The sequence below is a fragment of the Neoarius graeffei genome, chromosome 18, assembly GCF_027579695.1.
Source record: "Neoarius graeffei isolate fNeoGra1 chromosome 18, fNeoGra1.pri, whole genome shotgun sequence".
Classification (NCBI taxonomy): domain Eukaryota; kingdom Metazoa; phylum Chordata; class Actinopteri; order Siluriformes; family Ariidae; genus Neoarius; species Neoarius graeffei.
In genome coordinates, this window is record NC_083586.1 from 68,231,353 (window position 1) to 68,253,254 (window position 21,902).

The 21,902-nt window shown below is 46.3% G+C and overlaps 1 protein-coding gene across 1 annotated transcript in view; it reads right to left on the minus strand.

Annotated features, from left to right (window-relative positions):
* Nucleotides 1-591: 591 nt before the first annotated feature.
* LOC132866854 (RNA exonuclease 5-like) overlaps nt 592-21,902 on the minus strand; it is a 22,752-nt gene continuing 1,441 nt past the window's right edge. The window contains exons 3-21 of the mRNA XM_060899628.1: nt 16,218-16,267; nt 14,070-14,194; nt 13,837-13,963; nt 13,505-13,622; nt 13,307-13,417; nt 13,108-13,196; nt 12,915-13,030; nt 12,563-12,701; nt 12,365-12,459; nt 12,151-12,253; nt 11,941-12,032; nt 11,675-11,804; nt 11,453-11,569; nt 11,169-11,306; nt 10,389-10,481; nt 10,047-10,263; nt 1,887-2,101; nt 1,323-1,432; nt 592-892 (exon numbers count right to left, since the gene is read on the minus strand). Of these exons, the coding sequence (XP_060755611.1) occupies nt 841-892; nt 1,323-1,432; nt 1,887-2,101; nt 10,047-10,263; nt 10,389-10,481; nt 11,169-11,306; nt 11,453-11,569; nt 11,675-11,804; nt 11,941-12,032; nt 12,151-12,253; nt 12,365-12,459; nt 12,563-12,701; nt 12,915-13,030; nt 13,108-13,196; nt 13,307-13,417; nt 13,505-13,622; nt 13,837-13,963; nt 14,070-14,194; nt 16,218-16,267 (2,237 nt within the window). The 3' untranslated portion in view covers nt 592-840. The remainder of the gene's footprint in view (nt 893-1,322; nt 1,433-1,886; nt 2,102-10,046; nt 10,264-10,388; nt 10,482-11,168; nt 11,307-11,452; nt 11,570-11,674; nt 11,805-11,940; nt 12,033-12,150; nt 12,254-12,364; nt 12,460-12,562; nt 12,702-12,914; nt 13,031-13,107; nt 13,197-13,306; nt 13,418-13,504; nt 13,623-13,836; nt 13,964-14,069; nt 14,195-16,217; nt 16,268-21,902) is intronic.

The following is a 21,902-nucleotide window of genomic DNA, read 5'->3' on the forward strand; positions in this document are numbered from 1 at the left end:
AGAGTTGAAGCTGTTCTGTACGGAGGAACGGGCTAAAATTCCTCCAAGCCGGTGTGCAGGACTGATCAACAGTTACCGCAAACGTTTAGTTGCAGTTATTGCTGCACAAGGGGGTCACACCAGATACTGAAAGCAAAGGGTCACATACTTTTGCCACTCACAGATATGTAATATTGGATAATTTTCCTCAATAAATAAATGACCAAGTATAATATTTTTGTCTCATTTGTTTAACTGGGTTCTCTTTATCTACTTTTAGGACTTGTGTGAAAATCTGATGATGTTTTAGCTCATATTTATGCAGAAATATAGAAAATTCTAAAGGGTTCACAAACTTTCAAGCACCACTGTGTGTGTGTACATGTATATCTAATGAGAGAGAGAGCACGCTCGGTGCTTATCCCCTTTGGACACGAGGAAAAATACCGTGTGTGTAATTGTGTCCAAAGGTTCTCTTTGAAATAACCTCTTTAGACATTTTCTGTTCATTCTAAAGTCTCTCCACAGCAGCTGCAGCGTGCGTGTGTGTGTGTGTGTGTGTGTGTGTGTGTGTGCGTGTGTGTGTGTGTACATATTTTTATATATAAAGTATTTGCAGGTTGTGGTATTTATACAGTAAACCGTAGTTTGGTTTCTGACAGGAGCGATTCAACACATTTGCACTTTAACTTCAGGAAAACCGAGTTCAGTACTGGACTAATTATAAATGTGTTGGAAGTAAACATGACTAACTTCCTGTCTGTAATAAAACACAGAGAATAAACAGTGAAGTCCAGTGTGTGTGCTGAAGTCTCTCTGGTTGCCATGGCGACCCTGAGGTGAGGTTTGGCGACCGTTGACCTAGACCTGCTTCACCTGAATGAAACAGAGGCCGGGATATTCCGTGTTGTCGCTGCAGAAACAAAACACACACACACACACACACACACACACACACACACACACACACACACACACACGTTAAAGATCCAGCATGTCTAATTTTGATGCAGCGACTCAGTAAAGAACAGTGACGGGTATCTGAGGGGTGTGGCTTAACATCTAAACATCTGATCATGATTACAGTTCTGTACCGGTGACTTTTTTGGAATGATCAGTTCCTCAGGCGTGAAGTGAATCTCTCAGCAAACATTAACATGGAGGTTCATTTCGTCAACTCGCTTCACTAACGCACGCTCAAACCCACAGTCTGAGCTCCAGGCACTAAACACGACTTCAGCAAGAAGAAGAAGTGAAAAGAAGAGGTAAACCCAAGCTCCACCCCTTCTGACCCATCACTCAGCAAACTGCCTGCCGTCTCGTGTGTGTGTGTGTGTGTGTACCGTATACTCCCAGGGAGGATGACGATGCTGAGTGTGTATCTCTCCAGCGCCCTGAACATTTTCCCCACCTTCCTGTCCAACGCTCGCATCACACGCTGCATCCCTCCATCCTGCACACAGCACCATCACATCAGCTCATTAACACACGAGATATTTCATCCATCATCCAGTTAGCAAACCCAACACACCGTTCTCCTCTGAGGAAGCTTCCATTCTAGTTCTGGAATAAACCAGTTTCCAGGTTATCAACACGTTAGTTTGCATGCTGTGTGTTTGTTTAGTTCCTGAAGTCACTCATCTGGAAACTCAGTGAATTTTACAGCAGACAGGCAGCAAAGCAGCTCACTCGCGCGTGTTACAGAGGATACGAGGTGATTTGTATACTAGCTCATTAAACTCAGATATCCATTGCATTAGTGAGACACTCACCCATATGTTTAGCATGCGAGTTAATTAGCGTGCTAGCTCACCTCGCCCTGACTCTTACCCGACAGACTCCTCCCCACATGCTGCGAGTGATCAGTGTGTGAACACAGAGCAAGCTGAGCGCTGGATCAGCTTTACCTGTGCACAGGTGAGTCCTGCAGGCCCCGCCTCCTCATTTATTGTCCGCTCCTCCATGCCTGCTGCCTCTCCGTTTGTTTCCACGGTAACAGGGTTCGTGTGTCTCCACGAGTGCATGTGTGGGGGTGTGAGAGCGCGACACACATTTAACTTCCTGTTTCCCAGCTGCACCACAGAGTCAAGGGCAGTGTGTACACTGTCTGGGTTGACAAACTCTATATACACACACACACACACACACACACACACAGTGAGAGGCAATCTTTTAAAAAGCTGGGTGTCAAACACAAGTGCACTTTACGCTATAGTGCGCCCGGGCTGCGCCACGCTTTACGCTGTAGTACATTCAGACTGTAATACGCTTTACGCTGCAGTACGTTCAGACTGTAATACGCTTTACGCTGCAGTACGTTCAGACTGTAATACGCTTTACGCTGCAGTACGTTCAGACTGTAATACGCTTTACGCTGCAGTACGTTCAGACTGTAATACGCTTTACGCTGCAGTACATTCAGACTGTAATACGCTTTACGCTGCAGTACGTTCAGACTGTAATACGCTTTACGTGGCAGTACATTCAGACTGTAATACGCTTTACGCTGCGGTACGTTCAGACTGTAATACGCTTTACGCTGCAGTACGTTCAGACTGTAATACGCTTTACGCTGCAGTACGTTCAGACTGTAATACGCTTTACGCTGCAGTACGTTCAGACTGTAATACGCTTTACGCTGCGGTACGTTCAGACTGTAATACGCTTTACGCTGCAGTACGTTCAGACTGTAATACGCTTTACGCTGCGGTACGTTCAGACTGTAATACGCTTTACGCTGCAGTACATTCAGACTGTAATACGCTTTACGCTGCAGTACATTCAGACTGTAATACGCTTTACGCTGCAGTACGTTCAGACTGTAATACGCTTTACGCTGCGGTACATTCAGACTGTAATACGCTTTACGCTGCGGTACATTCAGACTGTAATACGCTTTACGCTGCAGTACATTCAGACTGTAATACGCTTTACGCTGCAGTACGTTCAGACTGTAATACGCTTTACGTGGCAGTACATTCAGACTGTAATACGCTTTACGCTGCAGTACATTCAGACTGTAATACGCTTTACGCTGCAGTACGTTCAGACTGTAATACGCTTTACGCTGCAGTACATTCAGACTGTAATACGCTTTACGCTGCGGTACGTTCAGACTGTAATACGCTTTACGCTGCGGTACGTTCAGACTGTAATACGCTTTACGCTGCGGTACATTCAGACTGTAATACGCTTTACGCTGCAGTACGTTCAGACTGTAATACGCTTTACGCTGCAGTACATTCAGACTGTAATACGCTTTACGCTGCAGTACGTTCAGACTGTAATACGCTTTACGCTGCAGTACATTCAGACTGTAATACGCTTTACGCTGCGGTACGTTCAGACTGTAATACGCTTTACGCTGCGGTACGTTCAGACTGTAATACGCTTTACGCTGCGGTACATTCAGACTGTAATACGCTTTACGCTGCAGTACGTTCAGACTGTAATACGCTTTACGCTGCAGTACATTCAGACTGTAATACGCTTTACGCTGCAGTACGTTCAGACTGTAATACGCTTTACGCTGCAGTACATTCAGACTGTAATACGCTTTACGCTGCAGTACGTTCAGACTGTAATACGCTTTACGCTGCAGTACGTTCAGACTGTAATACGCTTTACGCTGCAGTACGTTCAGACTGTAATACGCTTTACGCTGCAGTACGTTCAGACTGTAATACGCTTTACGCTGCAGTACGTTCAGACTGTAATACGCTTTACGCTGCAGTACGTTCAGACTGTAATACGCTTTACGCTGCAGTACGTTCAGACTGTAATACGCTTTACGCTGCAGTACATTCAGACTGTAATACGCTTTACACTGCGGTACATTCAGACTGTAATACGCTTTACGCTGCAGTACATTCAGACTGTAATACGCTTTACGCTGCAGTACGTTCAGACTGTAATACGCTTTACGCTGCAGTACGTTCAGACTGTAATACGCTTTACGCTGCAGTACGTTCAGACTGTAATACGCTTTACGCTGCAGTACATTCAGACTGTAATACGCTTTACACTGCAGTACGTTCAGACTGTAATACGCTTTACACTGCCGTACATTCAGACTGTAATACGCTTTACACTGCGGTACATTCAGACTGTAATACGCTTTACGCTGCGGTACGTGCAGACTGTAATACGCTTTACGCTGCGGTACGTTCAGACTGTAATACGCTTTACGCTGCGGTACATTCAGACTGTAATACGCTTTACGCTGCGGTACGTTCAGACTGTAATACGCTTTACACTGCCGTACATTCAGACTGTAATACGCTTTACGCTGCAGTACGTTCAGACTGTAATACGCTTTACGCTGCGGTACATTCAGACTGTAATACGCTTTACACTGCGGTACATTCAGACTGTAATACGCTTTACACTGCAGTACATTCAGACTGTAATACGCTTTACGCTGCAGTACGTTCAGACTGTAATACGCTTTACGCTGCAGTACGTTCAGACTGTAATACGCTTTACACTGCGGTACATTCAGACTGTAATACGCTTTACGCTGCAGTACGTTCAGACTGTAATACGCTTTACACTGCGGTACATTCAGACTGTAATACGCTTTACACTGCGGTACATTCAGACTGTAATACGCTTTACGCTGCGGTACGTGCAGACTGTAATACGCTTTACGCTGCGGTACGTTCAGACTGTAATACGCTTTACGCTGCGGTACATTCAGACTGTAATACGCTTTACGCTGCGGTACGTTCAGACTGTAATACGCTTTACACTGCCGTACATTCAGACTGTAATACGCTTTACGCTGCAGTACGTTCAGACTGTAATACGCTTTACACTGCGGTACATTCAGACTGTAATACGCTTTACGCTGCGGTACGTTCAGACTGTAATACGCTTTACGCTGCCGTACATTCAGACTGTAATACGCTTTACGCTGCAGTACGTTCAGACTGTAATACGCTTTACGCTGCGGTACATTCAGACTGTAATACGCTTTACGCTGCGGTACGTTCAGACTGTAATACGCTTTACACTGCCGTACATTCAGACTGTAATACGCTTTACGCTGCAGTACGTTCAGACTGTAATACGCTTTACACTGCGGTACATTCAGACTGTAATACGCTTTACGCTGCGGTACGTTCAGACTGTAATACGCTTTACGCTGCCGTACATTCAGACTGTAATACGCTTTACGCTGCAGTACGTTCAGACTGTAATACGCTTTACGCTGCGGTACGTTCAGACTGTAATACGCTTTACGCTGCCGTACATTCAGACTGTAATACGCTTTACGCTGCAGAACGTTCAGACTGTAATACGCTTTACGCTGCAGTACGTTCAGACTGTAATACGCTTTACGCTGCAGTACATTCAGACTGTAATACGCTTTACGCTGCAGTACATTCAGACTGTAATACGCTTTACGCTGCAGTACGTTCAGACTGTAATACGCTTTACGCTGCAGTACATTCAGACTGTAATACGCTTTACGCTGCAGTACATTCAGACTGTAATACGCTTTACGCTGCAGTACATTCAGACTGTAATACGCTTTACGCTGCAGTACGTTCAGACTGTAATACGCTTTACGCTGCAGTACATTCAGACTGTAATACGCTTTACGCTGCAGTACGTTCAGACTGTAATACGCTTTACGCTGCGGTACGTTCAGACTGTAATACGCTTTACGCTGCAGTACATTCAGACTGTAATACGCTTTACGCTGCAGTACGTTCAGACTGTAATACGCTTTACGCTGCGGTACGTTCAGACTGTAATACGCTTTACGCTGCAGTACGTTCAGACTGTAATACGCTTTACGCTGCAGTACGTTCAGACTGTAATACGCTTTACGCTGCAGTACATTCAGACTGTAATACGCTTTACGCTGCAGTACATTGACTGTAATACGCTTTACGCTGCAGTACGTTCAGACTGTAATACGCTTTACGCTGCAGTACGTTCAGACTGTAATACGCTTTACGCTGCGGTACATTCAGACTGTAATACGCTTTACGCTGCGGTACATTCAGACTGTAATACGCTTTACGCTGCGGTACGTTCAGACTGTAATACGCTTTACGCTGCAGTACGTTCAGACAGTAATACGCTTTACGCTGCGGTACATTCAGACTGTAATACGCTTTACGCTGCAGTACGTTCAGACAGTAATACGCTTTACGCTGCGGTACATTCAGACTGTAATACGCTTTACGCTGCAGTACATTCAGACTGTAATACGCTTTACGCTGCGGTACATTCAGACTGTAATACGCTTTACGCTGCAGTACGTTCAGACAGTAATACGCTTTACGCTGCAGTACATTCAGACTGTAATACGCTTTACGCTGCAGTACGTTCAGACTGTAATACGCTTTACGCTGCAGTACGTTCAGACTGTAATACGCTTTACGCTGCAGTACATTCAGACTGTAATACGCTTTACGCTGCAGTACGTTCAGACTGTAATACGCTTTACGCTGCAGTACGTTCAGACTGTAATACGCTTTACGCTGCGGTACGTTCAGACTGTAATACGCTTTACGCTGCAGTACGTTCAGACAGTAATACGCTTTACGCTGCAGTACATTCAGACTGTAATACGCTTTACGCTGCGGTACGTTCAGACTGTAATACGCTTTACGCTGCAGTACATTCAGACTGTAATACGCTTTACACTGCGGTACATTCAGACTGTAATACGCTTTACACTGCAGTACATTCAGACTGTAATACGCTTTACGCTGCCGTACATTCAGACTGTAATACGCTTTACGCTGCAGTACATTCAGACTGTAATACGCTTTACGTTGCGGTACGTTCAGACTGTAATACGCTTTACGCTGCAGTACATTCAGACTGTAATACGCTTTACGCTGCAGTACGTTCAGACTGTAATACGCTTTACGCTGCAGTACATTCAGACTGTAATACGCTTTACGCTGCGGTACGTTCAGACTGTAATACGCTTTACGCTGCGGTACATTCAGACTGTAATACGCTTTACGCTGCCGTACATTCAGACTGTAATACGCTTTACGCTGCAGTACGTTCAGACTGTAATACGCTTTACGCTGCAGTACATTCAGACTGTAATACGCTTTACGCTGCAGTACGTTCAGACTGTAATACGCTTTACGCTGCAGTACGTTCAGACTGTAATACGCTTTACGCTGCAGTACGTTCAGACTGTAATACGCTTTACGCTGCGGTACATTCAGACTGTAATACGCTTTACGCTGCAGTACGTTCAGACTGTAATACGCTTTACGCTGCAGTACGTTCAGACTGTAATACGCTTTACGCTGCAGTACGTTCAGACTGTAATACGCTTTACGCTGCAGTACATTCAGACTGTAATACGCTTTACGCTGCAGTACGTTCAGACTGTAATACGCTTTACGCTGCAGTACGTTCAGACTGTAATACGCTTTACGCTGCAGTACGTTCAGACTGTAATACGCTTTACGCTGCAGTACGTTCAGACTGTAATACGCTTTACACTGCAGTACGTTCAGACTGTAATACGCTTTACGCTGCAGTACGTTCAGACTGTAATACGCTTTACGCTGCAGTACGTTCAGACTGTAATACGCTTTACGCTGCAGTACGTTCAGACTGTAATACGCTTTACGCTGCAGTACGTTCAGACTGTAATACGCTTTACGCTGCAGTACGTTCAGACTGTAATACGCTTTACGCTGCAGTACGTTCAGACTGTAATACGCTTTACGCTGCAGTACGTTCAGACTGTAATACGCTTTACGCTGCAGTACGTTCAGACTGTAATACGCTTTACGCTGCAGTACGTTCAGACTGTAATACGCTTTACGCTGCAGTACGTTCAGACTGTAATACGCTTTACGCTGCAGTACGTTCAGACTGTAATACGCTTTACGCTGCAGTACGTTCAGACTGTAATACGCTTTACGCTGCAGTACGTTCAGACTGTAATACGCTTTACGCTGCAGTACGTTCAGACTGTAATACGCTTTACGCTGCAGTACGTTCAGACTGTAATACGCTTTACGCTGCAGTACGTTCAGACTGTAATACGCTTTACGCTGCAGTACGTTCAGACTGTAATACGCTTTACGCTGCAGTACGTTCAGACTGTAATACGCTTTACGCTGCAGTACGTTCAGACTGTAATACGCTTTACGCTGCAGTACGTTCAGACTGTAATACGCTTTACGCTGCAGTACGTTCAGACTGTAATACGCTTTACGCTGCAGTACGTTCAGACTGTAATACGCTTTACGCTGCAGTACGTTCAGACTGTAATACGCTTTACGCTGCAGTACGTTCAGACTGTAATACGCTTTACGCTGCAGTACGTTCAGACTGTAATACGCTTTACGCTGCGGTACATTCAGACTGTAATACGCTTTACGCTGCAGTACGTTCAGACTGTAATACGCTTTACGCTGCAGTACGTTCAGACTGTAATACGCTTTACGCTGCAGTACATTCAGACTGTAATACGCTTTACGCTGCAGTACATTCAGACTGTAATACGCTTTACGCTGCAGTACGTTCAGACTGTAATACGCTTTACGCTGCAGTACGTTCAGACTGTAATACGCTTTACGCTGCGGTACATTCAGACTGTAATACGCTTTACGCTGCAGTACGTTCAGACTGTAATACGCTTTACGCTGCAGTACGTTCAGACTGTAATACGCTTTACGCTGCAGTACATTCAGACTGTAATACGCTTTACGCTGCAGTACGTTCAGACTGTAATACGCTTTACGCTGCAGTACGTTCAGACTGTAATACGCTTTACACTGCAGTACGTTCAGACTGTAATACGCTTTACGCTGCAGTACGTTCAGACTGTAATACGCTTTACGCTGCAGTACGTTCAGACTGTAATACGCTTTACGCTGCAGTACGTTCAGACTGTAATACGCTTTACGCTGCAGTACGTTCAGACTGTAATACGCTTTACGCTGCAGTACGTTCAGACTGTAATACGCTTTACGCTGCAGTACGTTCAGACTGTAATACGCTTTACGCTGCAGTACGTTCAGACTGTAATACGCTTTACGCTGCAGTACGTTCAGACTGTAATACGCTTTACGCTGCAGTACGTTCAGACTGTAATACGCTTTACGCTGCAGTACGTTCAGACTGTAATACGCTTTACGCTGCAGTACGTTCAGACTGTAATACGCTTTACGCTGCAGTACGTTCAGACTGTAATACGCTTTACGCTGCAGTACGTTCAGACTGTAATACGCTTTACGCTGCAGTACGTTCAGACTGTAATACGCTTTACGCTGCAGTACGTTCAGACTGTAATACGCTTTACGCTGCAGTACGTTCAGACTGTAATACGCTTTACGCTGCAGTACGTTCAGACTGTAATACGCTTTACGCTGCAGTACGTTCAGACTGTAATACGCTTTACGCTGCAGTACGTTCAGACTGTAATACGCTTTACGCTGCAGTACGTTCAGACTGTAATACGCTTTACGCTGCAGTACGTTCAGACTGTAATACGCTTTACGCTGCAGTACGTTCAGACTGTAATACGCTTTACGCTGCAGTACGTTCAGACTGTAATACGCTTTACGCTGCAGTACGTTCAGACTGTAATACGCTTTACGCTGCAGTACGTTCAGACTGTAATACGCTTTACGCTGCGGTACATTCAGACTGTAATACGCTTTACGCTGCAGTACGTTCAGACTGTAATACGCTTTACGCTGCAGTACGTTCAGACTGTAATACGCTTTACGCTGCAGTACATTCAGACTGTAATACGCTTTACGCTGCAGTACATTCAGACTGTAATACGCTTTACGCTGCAGTACGTTCAGACTGTAATACGCTTTACGCTGCAGTACGTTCAGACTGTAATACGCTTTACGCTGCGGTACATTCAGACTGTAATACGCTTTACGCTGCAGTACGTTCAGACTGTAATACGCTTTACGCTGCAGTACGTTCAGACTGTAATACGCTTTACGCTGCAGTACATTCAGACTGTAATACGCTTTACGCTGCAGTACGTTCAGACTGTAATACGCTTTACGCTGCAGTAACCTTAGTGCAAAGTGTACATGAGTACTTACTGATGCGTGCGTGCCGCTGACGTTTCCCAGAACCCTTGGCAGGTGTGATGTCAGAAATAGGACCGAATGCACTGAAAGCTTTCTGGAGGTCGCCATGATTATGGTGTTGCCGTGACAACCCGCTAACATAGATCATGTGACGGTTATGGATGTCATTCTGTAGTTCGGCAAGAGATGCTTCCAGATCCAGAGTCAGCTCGCTTACTGGACGTTGCAGCTAACACACACACACAGTCAGCTCACTACTGCTACAATGTGACTTTTACACACACACACACACACACACACAATATTGTGTGCACTGTGTGTGTGTGTGTGTGTGTGTGTGTGTGTCTGTCTCACCTTTACCATGGTGTCATTCACTTGGAGATTAGTGAGGGACTGAAGAGCGAGCTGAGCTCCTTCTAAATGCTGAAACCCAACTACAGCATGCAGCTACACAGAAACAGATAATAATAATAATAATAATAATAATAATAATAATAATAAACAACAAGTCATATTTCTGGGCGGCACGGTGGTGTAGTGGTTAGCACTGTCGCCTCACAGCAAGAAGGTCCTGGGTTCGAGCCCCGTGGCCAGCGAAGGCCTTTCTGTGTGGAGTTTGCATGTTCTCCCCGTGTCCGCGTGGGTTTCCTCCGGGTGCTCCGGTTTCCCCCACAGTCCAAAGACATGCAGGTTAGGTTAACTGGTGACTCTAAATTGAGCGTAGGTGTGAATGTGAGTGTGAATGGTTGTCTGTGTCTATGTGTCAGCCCTGTGATGACCTGGCGACTTGTCCAGGGTGAACCCCGCCTTTCACCCGTAGTCAGCTGGGATAGGCTCCAGCTCGCCTGCGACCCTGTAGAACAGGATAAAGCGGCTACAGATAATGAGATGAGATGAAGTCATATTTCTTTTCTTGAGGAGAATGCAGAAGTTGTGATCAAGGCCATCCTGGTTGGTTGCTGTGGTGATGCTGTGTGGATGTTATCGTATTACTAATCATGAGAGTAAAAAGGGAAAAAGGCATCTCTGACTGGTGCTCATTCTTTTAGACTCCAAATGGTGTGTGTGTGTGTGTGTGTGTGTGTGTGTGTGTGTGTGTGTGTGTGTGTGTGTGTGTGTGTGTGTGTCTCTCACCGAGTGTGTACTGTGCAGTAGTCTGACTGAGCACAGAGTGCCGTAGGGCTTCAGCAGTGTGCGGACGTTCTTCTCCGTGTACGTGTTTGGCAATGGTCCCACAAACACCACACACATCAGTTTTAATCTGAGTGCCATCTGTAACACACACACACACACACACACACAGAGACACACACCAATACTGTAACACATTCACATTACACCAACCTGCACTTGCTCTCTCTCTCTCTCTCTCTCTCTCACACACACACACACACACACACACACACACACACACACACCTGCTGCAGCATGTGTGTTTCTGCTGCTGGATTTTTCCTGAGATCTTCTGAGAGTGACGAGAGCTTGATCAAACTGAGAGTATACGACTGATACACTCGCTGAAACACACACACACACTGCAAAGAGAGGGACAGAATGAGAGAGAAACAGTTTAAATAATGTGTGTGTGTGTGTGTGTGTGTGTGTGTGTGTGTGTGTGTGTGTGTGTGTGTAAAACTCACCTCCTTATCAGAGTTACAGTACGGTCTGTGCCACAGCTGATTGGAAGAGACGCTATTAAGCACATCTGATTGGCCAAGAAATAGAGCTGGTAGCCCCGCCTTGCGAAGGGCGTGTCCAAACACAAGCGAACTAGAGAGAGAGAGAGAGAGAGAGAGAGAGAGAGAGAGAGAGAGAGTCTGTGTGTAATACAGTCTGATCTAGCAGTGTGTGTGTGTGTGTGTGTGTAAAAAAAAAAACAACAACAACAAAAAAGAGACAGACAGACCTTGTGGGGTGTGTTTTTACTGGTCCATTCAGAGCTCCATTTACAGGAACAGATTCGACTCCCCAAAGATCCTGAAGATGACATTCAACAACCTGAGAGAGAGAGAGAGAGAGAGAGAGAGAGAGAGAGAGAGTGTGTGTGAGTGTGTTGGGTAGAGGGAAAGACCGGTAGAGAGAAACAGGGATGGCAGGTAGTGCTGTTGAGCGTCACCTGTCTCGGTCCCTTGGTGATGAAATAGTGAGCGAGGTCCAGAGCAGCCCGAGCATCCTCACAGGGGTCATGACCTCTCCTCTGTTCACTCTGAATCTCCCTCCTCTCTCACACACGCACACACGCACCTGTTAACTGTGTGTGTGTGTGTGTGTGTGTGTGTGTGTGTGTGTGTGAGAGAGATATATATAAAGTGTGTATACATGCGTCTTACTTCAGAATGACCTGGGCTAACTGCTTCAGCTTGAATTTCTGTCCAAACTCTTTGCAGTAGAGCAGTGACGTGTCAATCACATGCGGGTGGATCAACTACACACACACACACACACACACCAGAGTAACTTAGACTCTCACATTATGGATTGAATAAAACAGACAGACGGACAGAGAGACAGACGGCTGCTCTTCTCACTCTGAGGGCGTGCAGGTCGTGGTCGAGGGAGTGGCCAACCAGCACTGCGTTCTGTGGCAACAGAGCCACAAGTTTCTTCTGGACATCACGAAGTCGTGTTGTTACGTTCTTCAGCATGGAGCCAGTGATTCCTGAGAACCTGACAGAGGAACATCAGACGTGCACGTGTGTGTGTGTGAGAGAGAGAGAGAGAGAGAGAGTGTGTGAGTGAGTGAGTGTGAGAGAGAGAGAGAGAGAGTGTGTGTGTGTGTGTGTGTGTGTGTGAGAGAGAGAGAGAGAGAGAGAGAGAGAGTGTGTGTGAGAGAGTGTGTGTGTGTGAGAGAGAGAGTGAGTGTGTGTGTGTGTGTAATACCTGGTGCAGTAGTTGATAATTCTGTTAAAAGGTTTCACCAGCTCGTCTAATACACACTGCCCACTGCTGGTCACCACGGCAACACGTGTCAGCTCTGGACCTTCCTGTGTGACACACTGAGACACACACACACACAGAAATGTTTTTTCTCCTGGTGCATTATGGGTCATGTAGTTTCTCCTCCATGTCTCACCATCTCACAGTCCACACCATACAGAGGGCTGCTGTCAGTCACATGATCATCAGCCTGCGTGCAGACAAACGACTCAAAGCCCCGCCCACCTGCACGGAAGAAAAAGAGAAACGTGCTTTCCTGTAATTTAGTGTCAATAATTATTAACAAAATAAATTATTTCTTTATGATGAGGATTATTATTATTAGTTTCTCTGACCTTTCACAGGGAATTTCTTCTTCATCCTCTCCTGCTCAGTCAGCAGGTAGCTGCTCAGCCCTTTCCTCCTCACACCATAACGCTGCACCACTGGGTGCCAACCCACACCAGCTACACACACACACACACACACACACACACACACACACTCTCAGTGTCATTAAATATAAAATTAAACTCCAGTGTGATTGAACAGACCTGTAGGGGGCGCCGCATGGTGCTCTGATCCAGACACAGCCGAGCCGTCAGGAGCCGAGAGCTCAGAGTCAAACAGCTCAGACAGGAGGTTGCCTGAGGAGGGCGCTAGGGTACATCTCTGTGAAGGGGTAGCAATAGATAGATAGATAGATAGATAGATAGATAGATAGATAGATAGATATCATCGGAGAGCACCAGCCAATCACACGCAACCTTGGACTTGACCCCATTGTTATCCTGTGTTTATGGGTCAGAAGGTGTGGACTGGATGACATTTTATAGTTACTATGACAACAGGCTGATTTTGTCCGGGTGTGACTTAGTGCACTTACAGTAGTGTACTTGGAGCAGAGGTGTCTGAACTGAGAGTAATGGGTGTAGAAGTGGAGCTGGGCCACGCCCTCAAGGACAGCCACATGCACCTTCTCCACCCTGTCCTCCTGATGGAGACGACACCAACTGCGCGCACACACACACAAAAATACGTTTTATACACTATGTAAGGCACTTCTATAGGGATTAGGGAACTGGGGTGTGTGAGAGAGAGAGAGAGAGAGAGAGAGACCTGGGTTTCTTCACATCGTGGTGTTTCCTCAGTGTGATGTACTGCAGTAACTCAGACACATCCCTCAGGCTGATCTTTTCACAGAGCTGATCATCAGGACGAGAGAGACGGGGCGTGTCCTCATCCTGCAGGCATCATGGGGGTTAGAGCACTGCACTCATGCCCCTTTTCCACCAAAGCAGTTCCAGGGCTGGTTCGGGGCCAGTGCTTAGTTTGGAACCGGGTTTTCTGTTTCCACTGACAAAGAACTGGTTCTGGGGCCAGAAAAACCGGTTCCAGGCTAGCACCAACTCTCTGCTGGGCCAGAGGAAAGAACCGCTTACGTCAGCGGGGGGGCGGAGTTGTTAAGACCAACAACAATAACAAGACCGCGAAAGATCGCCATTTTTAAGTGACGAGAAGCCGCAGCTGTACAAACGCCAAGTCATCCATTATTATTATTATTATTATTATTATTATTATTGTTGTTGCTGCTGCTTCTTCGGTGTTGTTTTTGCTTCGATATTCGCGCCAAGATTTATGCAAACGCAGCAACGTAACTAACGTATACAGCGACGTAATGACGTATACAGCGACGTAATGACGTATTGAGGTATTTCACCTGACGTCACAGGGTCACGTGACGCCCCGGTGTCCGCCATTTTGAACGTCAAGCTACATACTAACGCTGCAGACAGAGAGGGAGAACCGGCTTGAAGAAAAAAAAAAACGTGTTACAGACACCTAGAATAGATTAATTTGTCAGTAAGCACTCTATAAATAACCATGGGGTTTGCTTGTTGTGCTGTGGGCTGCCACAACAGACGGGGACAGCGTGCAGGACGCTCCTTTTACCGGTTTCTAGTGATGGGAATTTCGGCTCTTTTGGCTCTTCTTACTATAAGGAGCCGGCTCTTTCGGCTCCCAAACGGCTCCTGAGATTTTATTTTTGATTTAATTGCTGCAATTAACTAGTTAATTAGTTACATTATTATTTATATTTTATCAATAGGATGTTTTCCATTTTATTTTGTAGTTTTTGTAGCCATTGTAAAGCTTTGTAAAGTATAGCAGTGTAACAATGTTCTAGCTATAGAAATAAAACTTACTTACCAATTAATAAATTATTTTCTCACAAACATAATGCAAAACTGTGTTATATTACCAATATAAAATACACAGCTGATTTTCCCCTCCTCAGGTGCCTCACAGACTCCTCTCCCCTGCGCTCCACAGCTTTAAGCATTACAACAATTTTCCTATTTTCGCAGCTGTGAGTGACATCAACCAAAAAAAGGAGGCGTACACCATGCTACTGTTTTCCTTTGAATGGTAATAGACAACACAAAGACGCAATCGGACAGCAACTTTTTTTGTGAAAGTCTCTCTCTCTCTGAGGCACCTAAGGACAAAAAACTAATTCGGCTCCCCAACTCGGCTCCCACCGAAGAGCCGGCTCCCGTCGTTCACTTCAAAGAGCCGGCTCTTTCGCGACCGACACATCACTACCGGTTTCCTACTGACCCAGACAAGAGGGCCAAATGGATTGCAGCTGTGAAGAGACAGGATTGGGAGCCAACAGAGTACTCCAGACTTTGCAGTGATCATTTCATTTCAGGTTAGTTTATCAGTTAACGCAATTTTGATAAAATATATAGCAAAAAGTAAATGGGTCAGTGTTTGTTAACCCATCTGAGCAGTGAAACAAGGCAGTGTTAATTTGTCTAGGGTTGCATGTAGCAGACATCAGACATAAAACGCAATAACAGAGGCTAGAAAGAAACGGGACACAGAAATAAATAAACAGGGCTCCATACCAAGGCTGGGTACAGTGTTTGTGATAAAAGACAGATCCAATTTAACACGAATCACAGCTTACTTTCTTGTTAAAATGTGCAAAGGTCTCCACCATCTCATACCGCCTTGCACTGAAGGACTTAAGCCTGCCGTCCAAAATGGCTGCGTCACGTGACTTGGTCACGTGGGTGAAATACCTCAATACAGCGATGTAATGACGTGTCTTCCCTTAGCACCACGAGCGATGGAAAAGCAAACTGGTTCTCAGCTGGCTCGCAAGTTGAACGAGTTGTGAATCAGCACCAGCACCGGAACTGATTTGGTGGAAAAGGGGTATCAGAGGGAGCAGCTGTAACAGAAATAATCACTAACCTGTAGGAGTTCACCATTCATCTTCAACTTCTTACACGCCACACTACACACTGACAGACAGACAGACAGATAAACAAATGGAGTTATCATCCCCAGTTGTTTTATTTCACTTACACCACGGTGATTTTCCAATAATTATCATTTTTTATTCAATAAATAATGACGTTATACTTTTTATCCCTTTCTAATTACATTAAATGTTGGTGAAATGCGTGAGTTCCTGTTCTTCCTGACGTTATAGCAGCTATAAACAGTCGTTCCCTCACCAGCCTCTCTTTATTCTCTCTCCAAGTTAATAAGACAAAATAAACGCAGCTTGTTCCATCATGTTCCTACATCATGACTCCTCAGTCACTTCAAGTTCCAGCTTCACCTCTGACTGCCCCACAGCGCTCACACTGGAGACTCCTTCCAGAGACGTTACAATTAACAGAAAACAGAAATCTGTTTAGGGCAGCACGGTGGTGTAGTGGTTAGCGCTGTCGCTTCACAGCAAGAAGGTCCGGGTTCGAGCCCCGTGGCCGGCGAGGGCCTTTCTGTGTGGAGTTTGCATGTTCTCCCCGTGTCCGCGTGGGTTTCCTCTGGGTGCTCCGGTTTCCCCCACAGTCCAAAGACATGCAGGTTAGGTTAACTGGTGACTCTAAATTGAGCGTAGGTGTGAATGTGAGTGTGAATGGTTGTCTGTGTCTATGTGTCAGCCCTGTGATGACCTGGCGACTTGTCCAGGGTGAACCCCGCCTTTCACCCGTAGTCAGCTGGGATAGGATCCAGCTCGCCTGCGACCCTGTAGAACAGGATAAAGCGGCTAGAGATAATGAGATGAGAGATGAGAAATCTGTTTATCGTCAGTGGATAACGCCCCTGACCTCAGGACACACCCCTCACAATATCCAGCAGCCCTGTGTCCACTGTGGAGACCTTCAAGTTCCTGGGAACTACCATCTCACAGAACTTGAAATGGGACTTCAACATAATCTCCATCCTTAAAAAAGCCCAGCAGAGGATGAACATCCTGCAGCACCTCAGGAAGTCTGGTCCATCACAGGAGCTGCTGGATCAGTTCTACACCACCATCACTGAACCCGTCCTGTGCACATCCGTCACAGTCCGGTTCAGAGCAGCCACCAATCAGGACAGGAACAAACTATAGTGAACAATACGGTCAGCAGAAAGACCACTGGGGCTCCCCTGCCTGGCCTCCAGGGTTTATACATCTCCAGAGAAAATCATTAAGGACCTCCTCATGCCCTGGACACACCCTTTTACTACTCCTCCCCTCCAGCAGGCACTACAGAGCACTGCGAACAAGAACCAGTAGACAGAAGAGCAGCTTCTCTCCCCGTGCTATCAACATCATAAATATTTGACCTGAATCATCCTGACCTGAACACGACTGTCCCTTCTGTCCCCCCGTCCCTCCCATCACCCGTCCCTCCCGTATCCTCCTGTCCCCCGTATCCTCCTGTCCCCCCCGTATCCTCCTCGTGTCCCTCCCATATCCTCCCGTATCCCCCCCCGTCCCCACTCCCTCACTGCACTGTGTGTATATTTCTACTATATTGTGTATTGTCTGTAAATATCCTGTATATTGTCTGTAAATTATTTACTGTTTATTTTGCCAATAACATCCATATTTATAATGTACACTGCATATTATACATATTTAGATTATAGATATTGTATAAAGGTATTATATTCCATATTACATAATTATTGTAGATTGCATATTTAAATAATATTGTCTGGCTTTTTTTTCCCTGATATATCAGATATATTCCATACGTCTGATATACCACAAAAAAAAAAGCCAGACATTGTTGTTGTTGTGATTATTATTATAATACACACACATTCCTTTTGGGTGTTCAACTTGACTTTCTCTTTCAAAACGCTCTCAAAATCTTCCGTATTTAATGAAGCAAACCTGGCGGCCATGTTTGTTTACAAATTGTCACAGTTGTTCGCTAGTGCGGAGGTTTTATGTCTCTGATGTGTGACGTCATGTTGCCTTGACAACCATACAATATCATAAACCATATTCAACACATTCTCCATTGGGTAGCGTGACGTAATGAAGAAAGAAGAGGAAACCTTTATTCGTCACATGCACACTTCAAGCACAGTGAAATTCATCCTCTGCATTTAACCCATCTGAAGCAGTGAACACACACACACACACACTCAGAGCAGTGGGCAGCCACACCAGCGCGCCCGGGGAGCAGTCAGGGGTTCAGTACCTCACTCAAGGGCACCTCAGCCCAAGGCCGTCCCACGTTAACCTAACTGCATGTCTTTGGACTGTGGGGGAAACCGGAGCACCCGGAGGAAACCCACGCAGACACGGGGAGAACATGCAAACTCCGCACAGAAAGGCCCTCGCCAGCCGCTGGGTTCGAACCCGGACCTTCTTGCTGTGAGGCGACAGCACTAACCACTACACCACCGTGCCACCCCTGGTATACACATAGGATAAGCAATATGCTAACAATACTGCATGCCATCAAACCAATTGAATGAAACCCACTAGAAGGGAATAGAACACGTTTTTATTCCATCAGAAAAGTGCCCTGAGTGTATAATAATTATTCATAATGTGTAAAGTCTATATTGTACATTACAGAGAGTGTACAGTACATAACTTACATATATTCATTCCTCTCTCTCCCCCCTTTTTCTGTATTGTGACAGAGACACCAACTCCCAAAACCAAATTCCTTGTGTGTGTGTGTGAGAGAGAGAGAGAGAGAGAGAGAGAGAGAGAGAGAGAGAAACACAAACTCAGCCAGTAAACGTGATTCTGATTCCGTGAGTGAGCCGTGACTCCAGACTCAGATTTATCGTCATTCAACCATGTGACAGGATAAGAACGAAACGCAGTTACCCAGGTCTCGGTGTGTGCAGCGTGAATAAGTAATGAAATAGAAAATAGTTAAATAACAAATAGAATAAAATAAGATTGGATTTAAAAATAGAATAAACTAAAATAAAAGCCATCTAGGAGAATATTAAAATTCAAAGGGCAGTAAAGCATTGCACAGTGTACTGCAGCGGCAGCAGCTTAAAGGTGTTCAGCGCAACCGTGCGAAAGTACAGCAGCAAAACCACGAGCAGCAACAGCTGGCAGGATTAATTCCCGTTGGTGAGGTGCATCGTGTTCAGGATACGGGGGTGGAGCAGTGAAGGTGTGTCGCGTTCAGGATACGGGGGTGGAGCAGTGAAGGTGTGTCGCGTTCAGGATACGGGGGTGGAGCAGTGAAGGTGTGTCGCGTTCAGGATACGGGGGTGGAGCAGTGAAGGTGTGTCGCGTTCAGGATACGGGGGGTGGAGCAGTGAAGGTGCGGCGGGTTCAGGATACGGGGGGTGGAGCAGTGAAGGTGCAAGACTGAAGTACTTGTACTCGGACCACATGCAGCTAGAAGTAAGTTTTCTGATTCCACAGTAACTCTGGATGGCCTTTCTGTTTCTTCACGTGCAGCAGTAAAAGACCTCGGAGTGATTATTGACCCCAGTCTTTCATTCGAAACTCACATTGATAACATCACCCGGATAGCTTTCTTTCATCTCAGAAATATTGCTAAGATAAGAAATTTAATGTCACTCCATGACGCAGAAAAACTAGTCCATGCTTTCGTTCCCTCCAGGTTGGATTATTGTAATGCCTTACTGTCTGGATGTTCCAATAAGTGCATAAACAAGCTCCAGTTAGTTCAAAATGCAGCAGCAAGAGTCCTTACTAGAACTAGAAAATATGACCCCATCACCCCTGTCTTATCCACACTGCATTGGCTCCCAATCACATTTCGTATTGATTATAAAATACTACTATTGACCTTTAAAGCACTAAATGGTCTCGCACCACAGTACCTGAGTGAACTTCTGCTCCTCTATGACCCACCACGCCTACTTAGATCAAAAGGTGCAGGCTATCTGCTGGTACCTCGTATAGTGAAGGCTACATCAGGGGGCGGAGCCTTTTCTTACAAAGCCCCACTGTTATGGAACAGCCTTCCAAGTAATATTCGGGAATCAGACACAGTCTCAGCATTTAAGTCTCGTCTGAAAACAGATCTGTTTAGTCAAGCCTTGTGTTAATGGTGTTTATGAGGTAAAGGAGTAGATCTGGAGGATCCTCAGACAGAGTGTTTTGGTAAACTGGGATGTATGGATGCTGTCAGTCCCCACTCGCTTGCCCACTCGAGTTTGTTGACGGTGTAGTGGCTGCTGCTTTATGTCCCGGGGCCCCTCATGCCTGTGTTACCTTCTGGCTCTCTCCTTTTAGTTATGCTGTCATAGTTAGTTGCCGGAGTCCCTGCTTGTACTCAGTGCAATATGTATACTGCTCCTACTTATTCAGGTGACATTGGGCATACCTAACCACCTGTGTTTTCTTTCCCTCCCCCCCACCCCAAATCTGTCCCTCTGAGTTACATGGAGTCAACAGGAAATCTTTTGGTGGAGAGGGTGGAGACCTCGACTGGCTATCGTAGCCTGCAGGGAATCGGCCGTCAGACGTTCTGTCGCATGTCCCAGACCCGGTGAAATGTAACTGAATTGTCTTGGCCAGCCCTAAGGGTCCCATCTGCATCTCATCATTGCTGAGGAGTGTGCTCCCATCACCCAATCAAGCATCCAGCCAGAGCAGGTCATGATATATTTTTTACCATATTAACATGCCATTGTGTGTTATGCCTGATGTAAAGACTCTCGTCTCTGCGAGCCTACCACACAGATTTAATACTTGTCATTTTTAGGGCATACCTAACAACGTGTTTTCTTTCTCTCTTTCTCTCTCTCTCTTCCCCCCCCCAATCTGTCCCTCTGAGTTACATGTTGGTCCTGGGATTGAGATGCTGGCCTCTTCTGCCCCTCGGACCTGCTTGATCCATCCTGGTGCCCTGTGTCTGGTCGGAGTTTTATCGCCCCACTCCTGTGAAGGACGCCCCCATGAGGACAGTTGAGGGTTATACCTGTTAAAACTGTTAATATTATAGTCAGGCTGTCTGTTGTTGCCCAAATGAGGATGGGTTCCCTTTTGAGTCTGGTTCCTCTCGAGGTTTCTTCCTCATGTCGTCTGAGGGAGTTTTTCCTTGCCACCGTCGCCACAGGCTTCATCATTGGGGATAGATTAGGAATAAAATTAGCTCATGTTTTAAGTCGTTCAAATTCTGTAAAGCTGCTTTGCGACAATGTTTATTGTAATAAACTTGATTTGAAGGTGTGTCGGGTTCAGGATACGGGGGGTGGAGCAGTGAAGGTGCGTCGGGTTCAGGATACGGGGGGTGGAGCAGTGAAGGTGCGGCGGGTTCAGGATACGGGGGGTGGAGCAGTGAAGGTGCGTCGGGTTCAGGATACGGGGGGTGGAGCAGTGAAGGTGCGGCGGGTTCAGGATACGGGGGGTGGAGCAGTGAAGGTGCGGCGGGTTCAGGATACGGGGGGTGGAGCAGTGAAGGTGCGGCGGGTTCAGGATACGGGGGGTGGAGCAGTGAAGGTGCGTCGGGTTCAGGATACGGGGGGTGGAGCAGTGAAGGTGCGGCGGGTTCAGGATACGGGGGGTGGAGCAGTGAAGGTGCGGCGGGTTCAGGATACGGGGGGTGGAGCAGTGAAGGTGCGGCGGGTTCAGGATACGGGGGGTGGAGCAGTGAAGGTGCGGCGGGTTCAGGATACGGGGGGTGGAGCAGTGAAGGT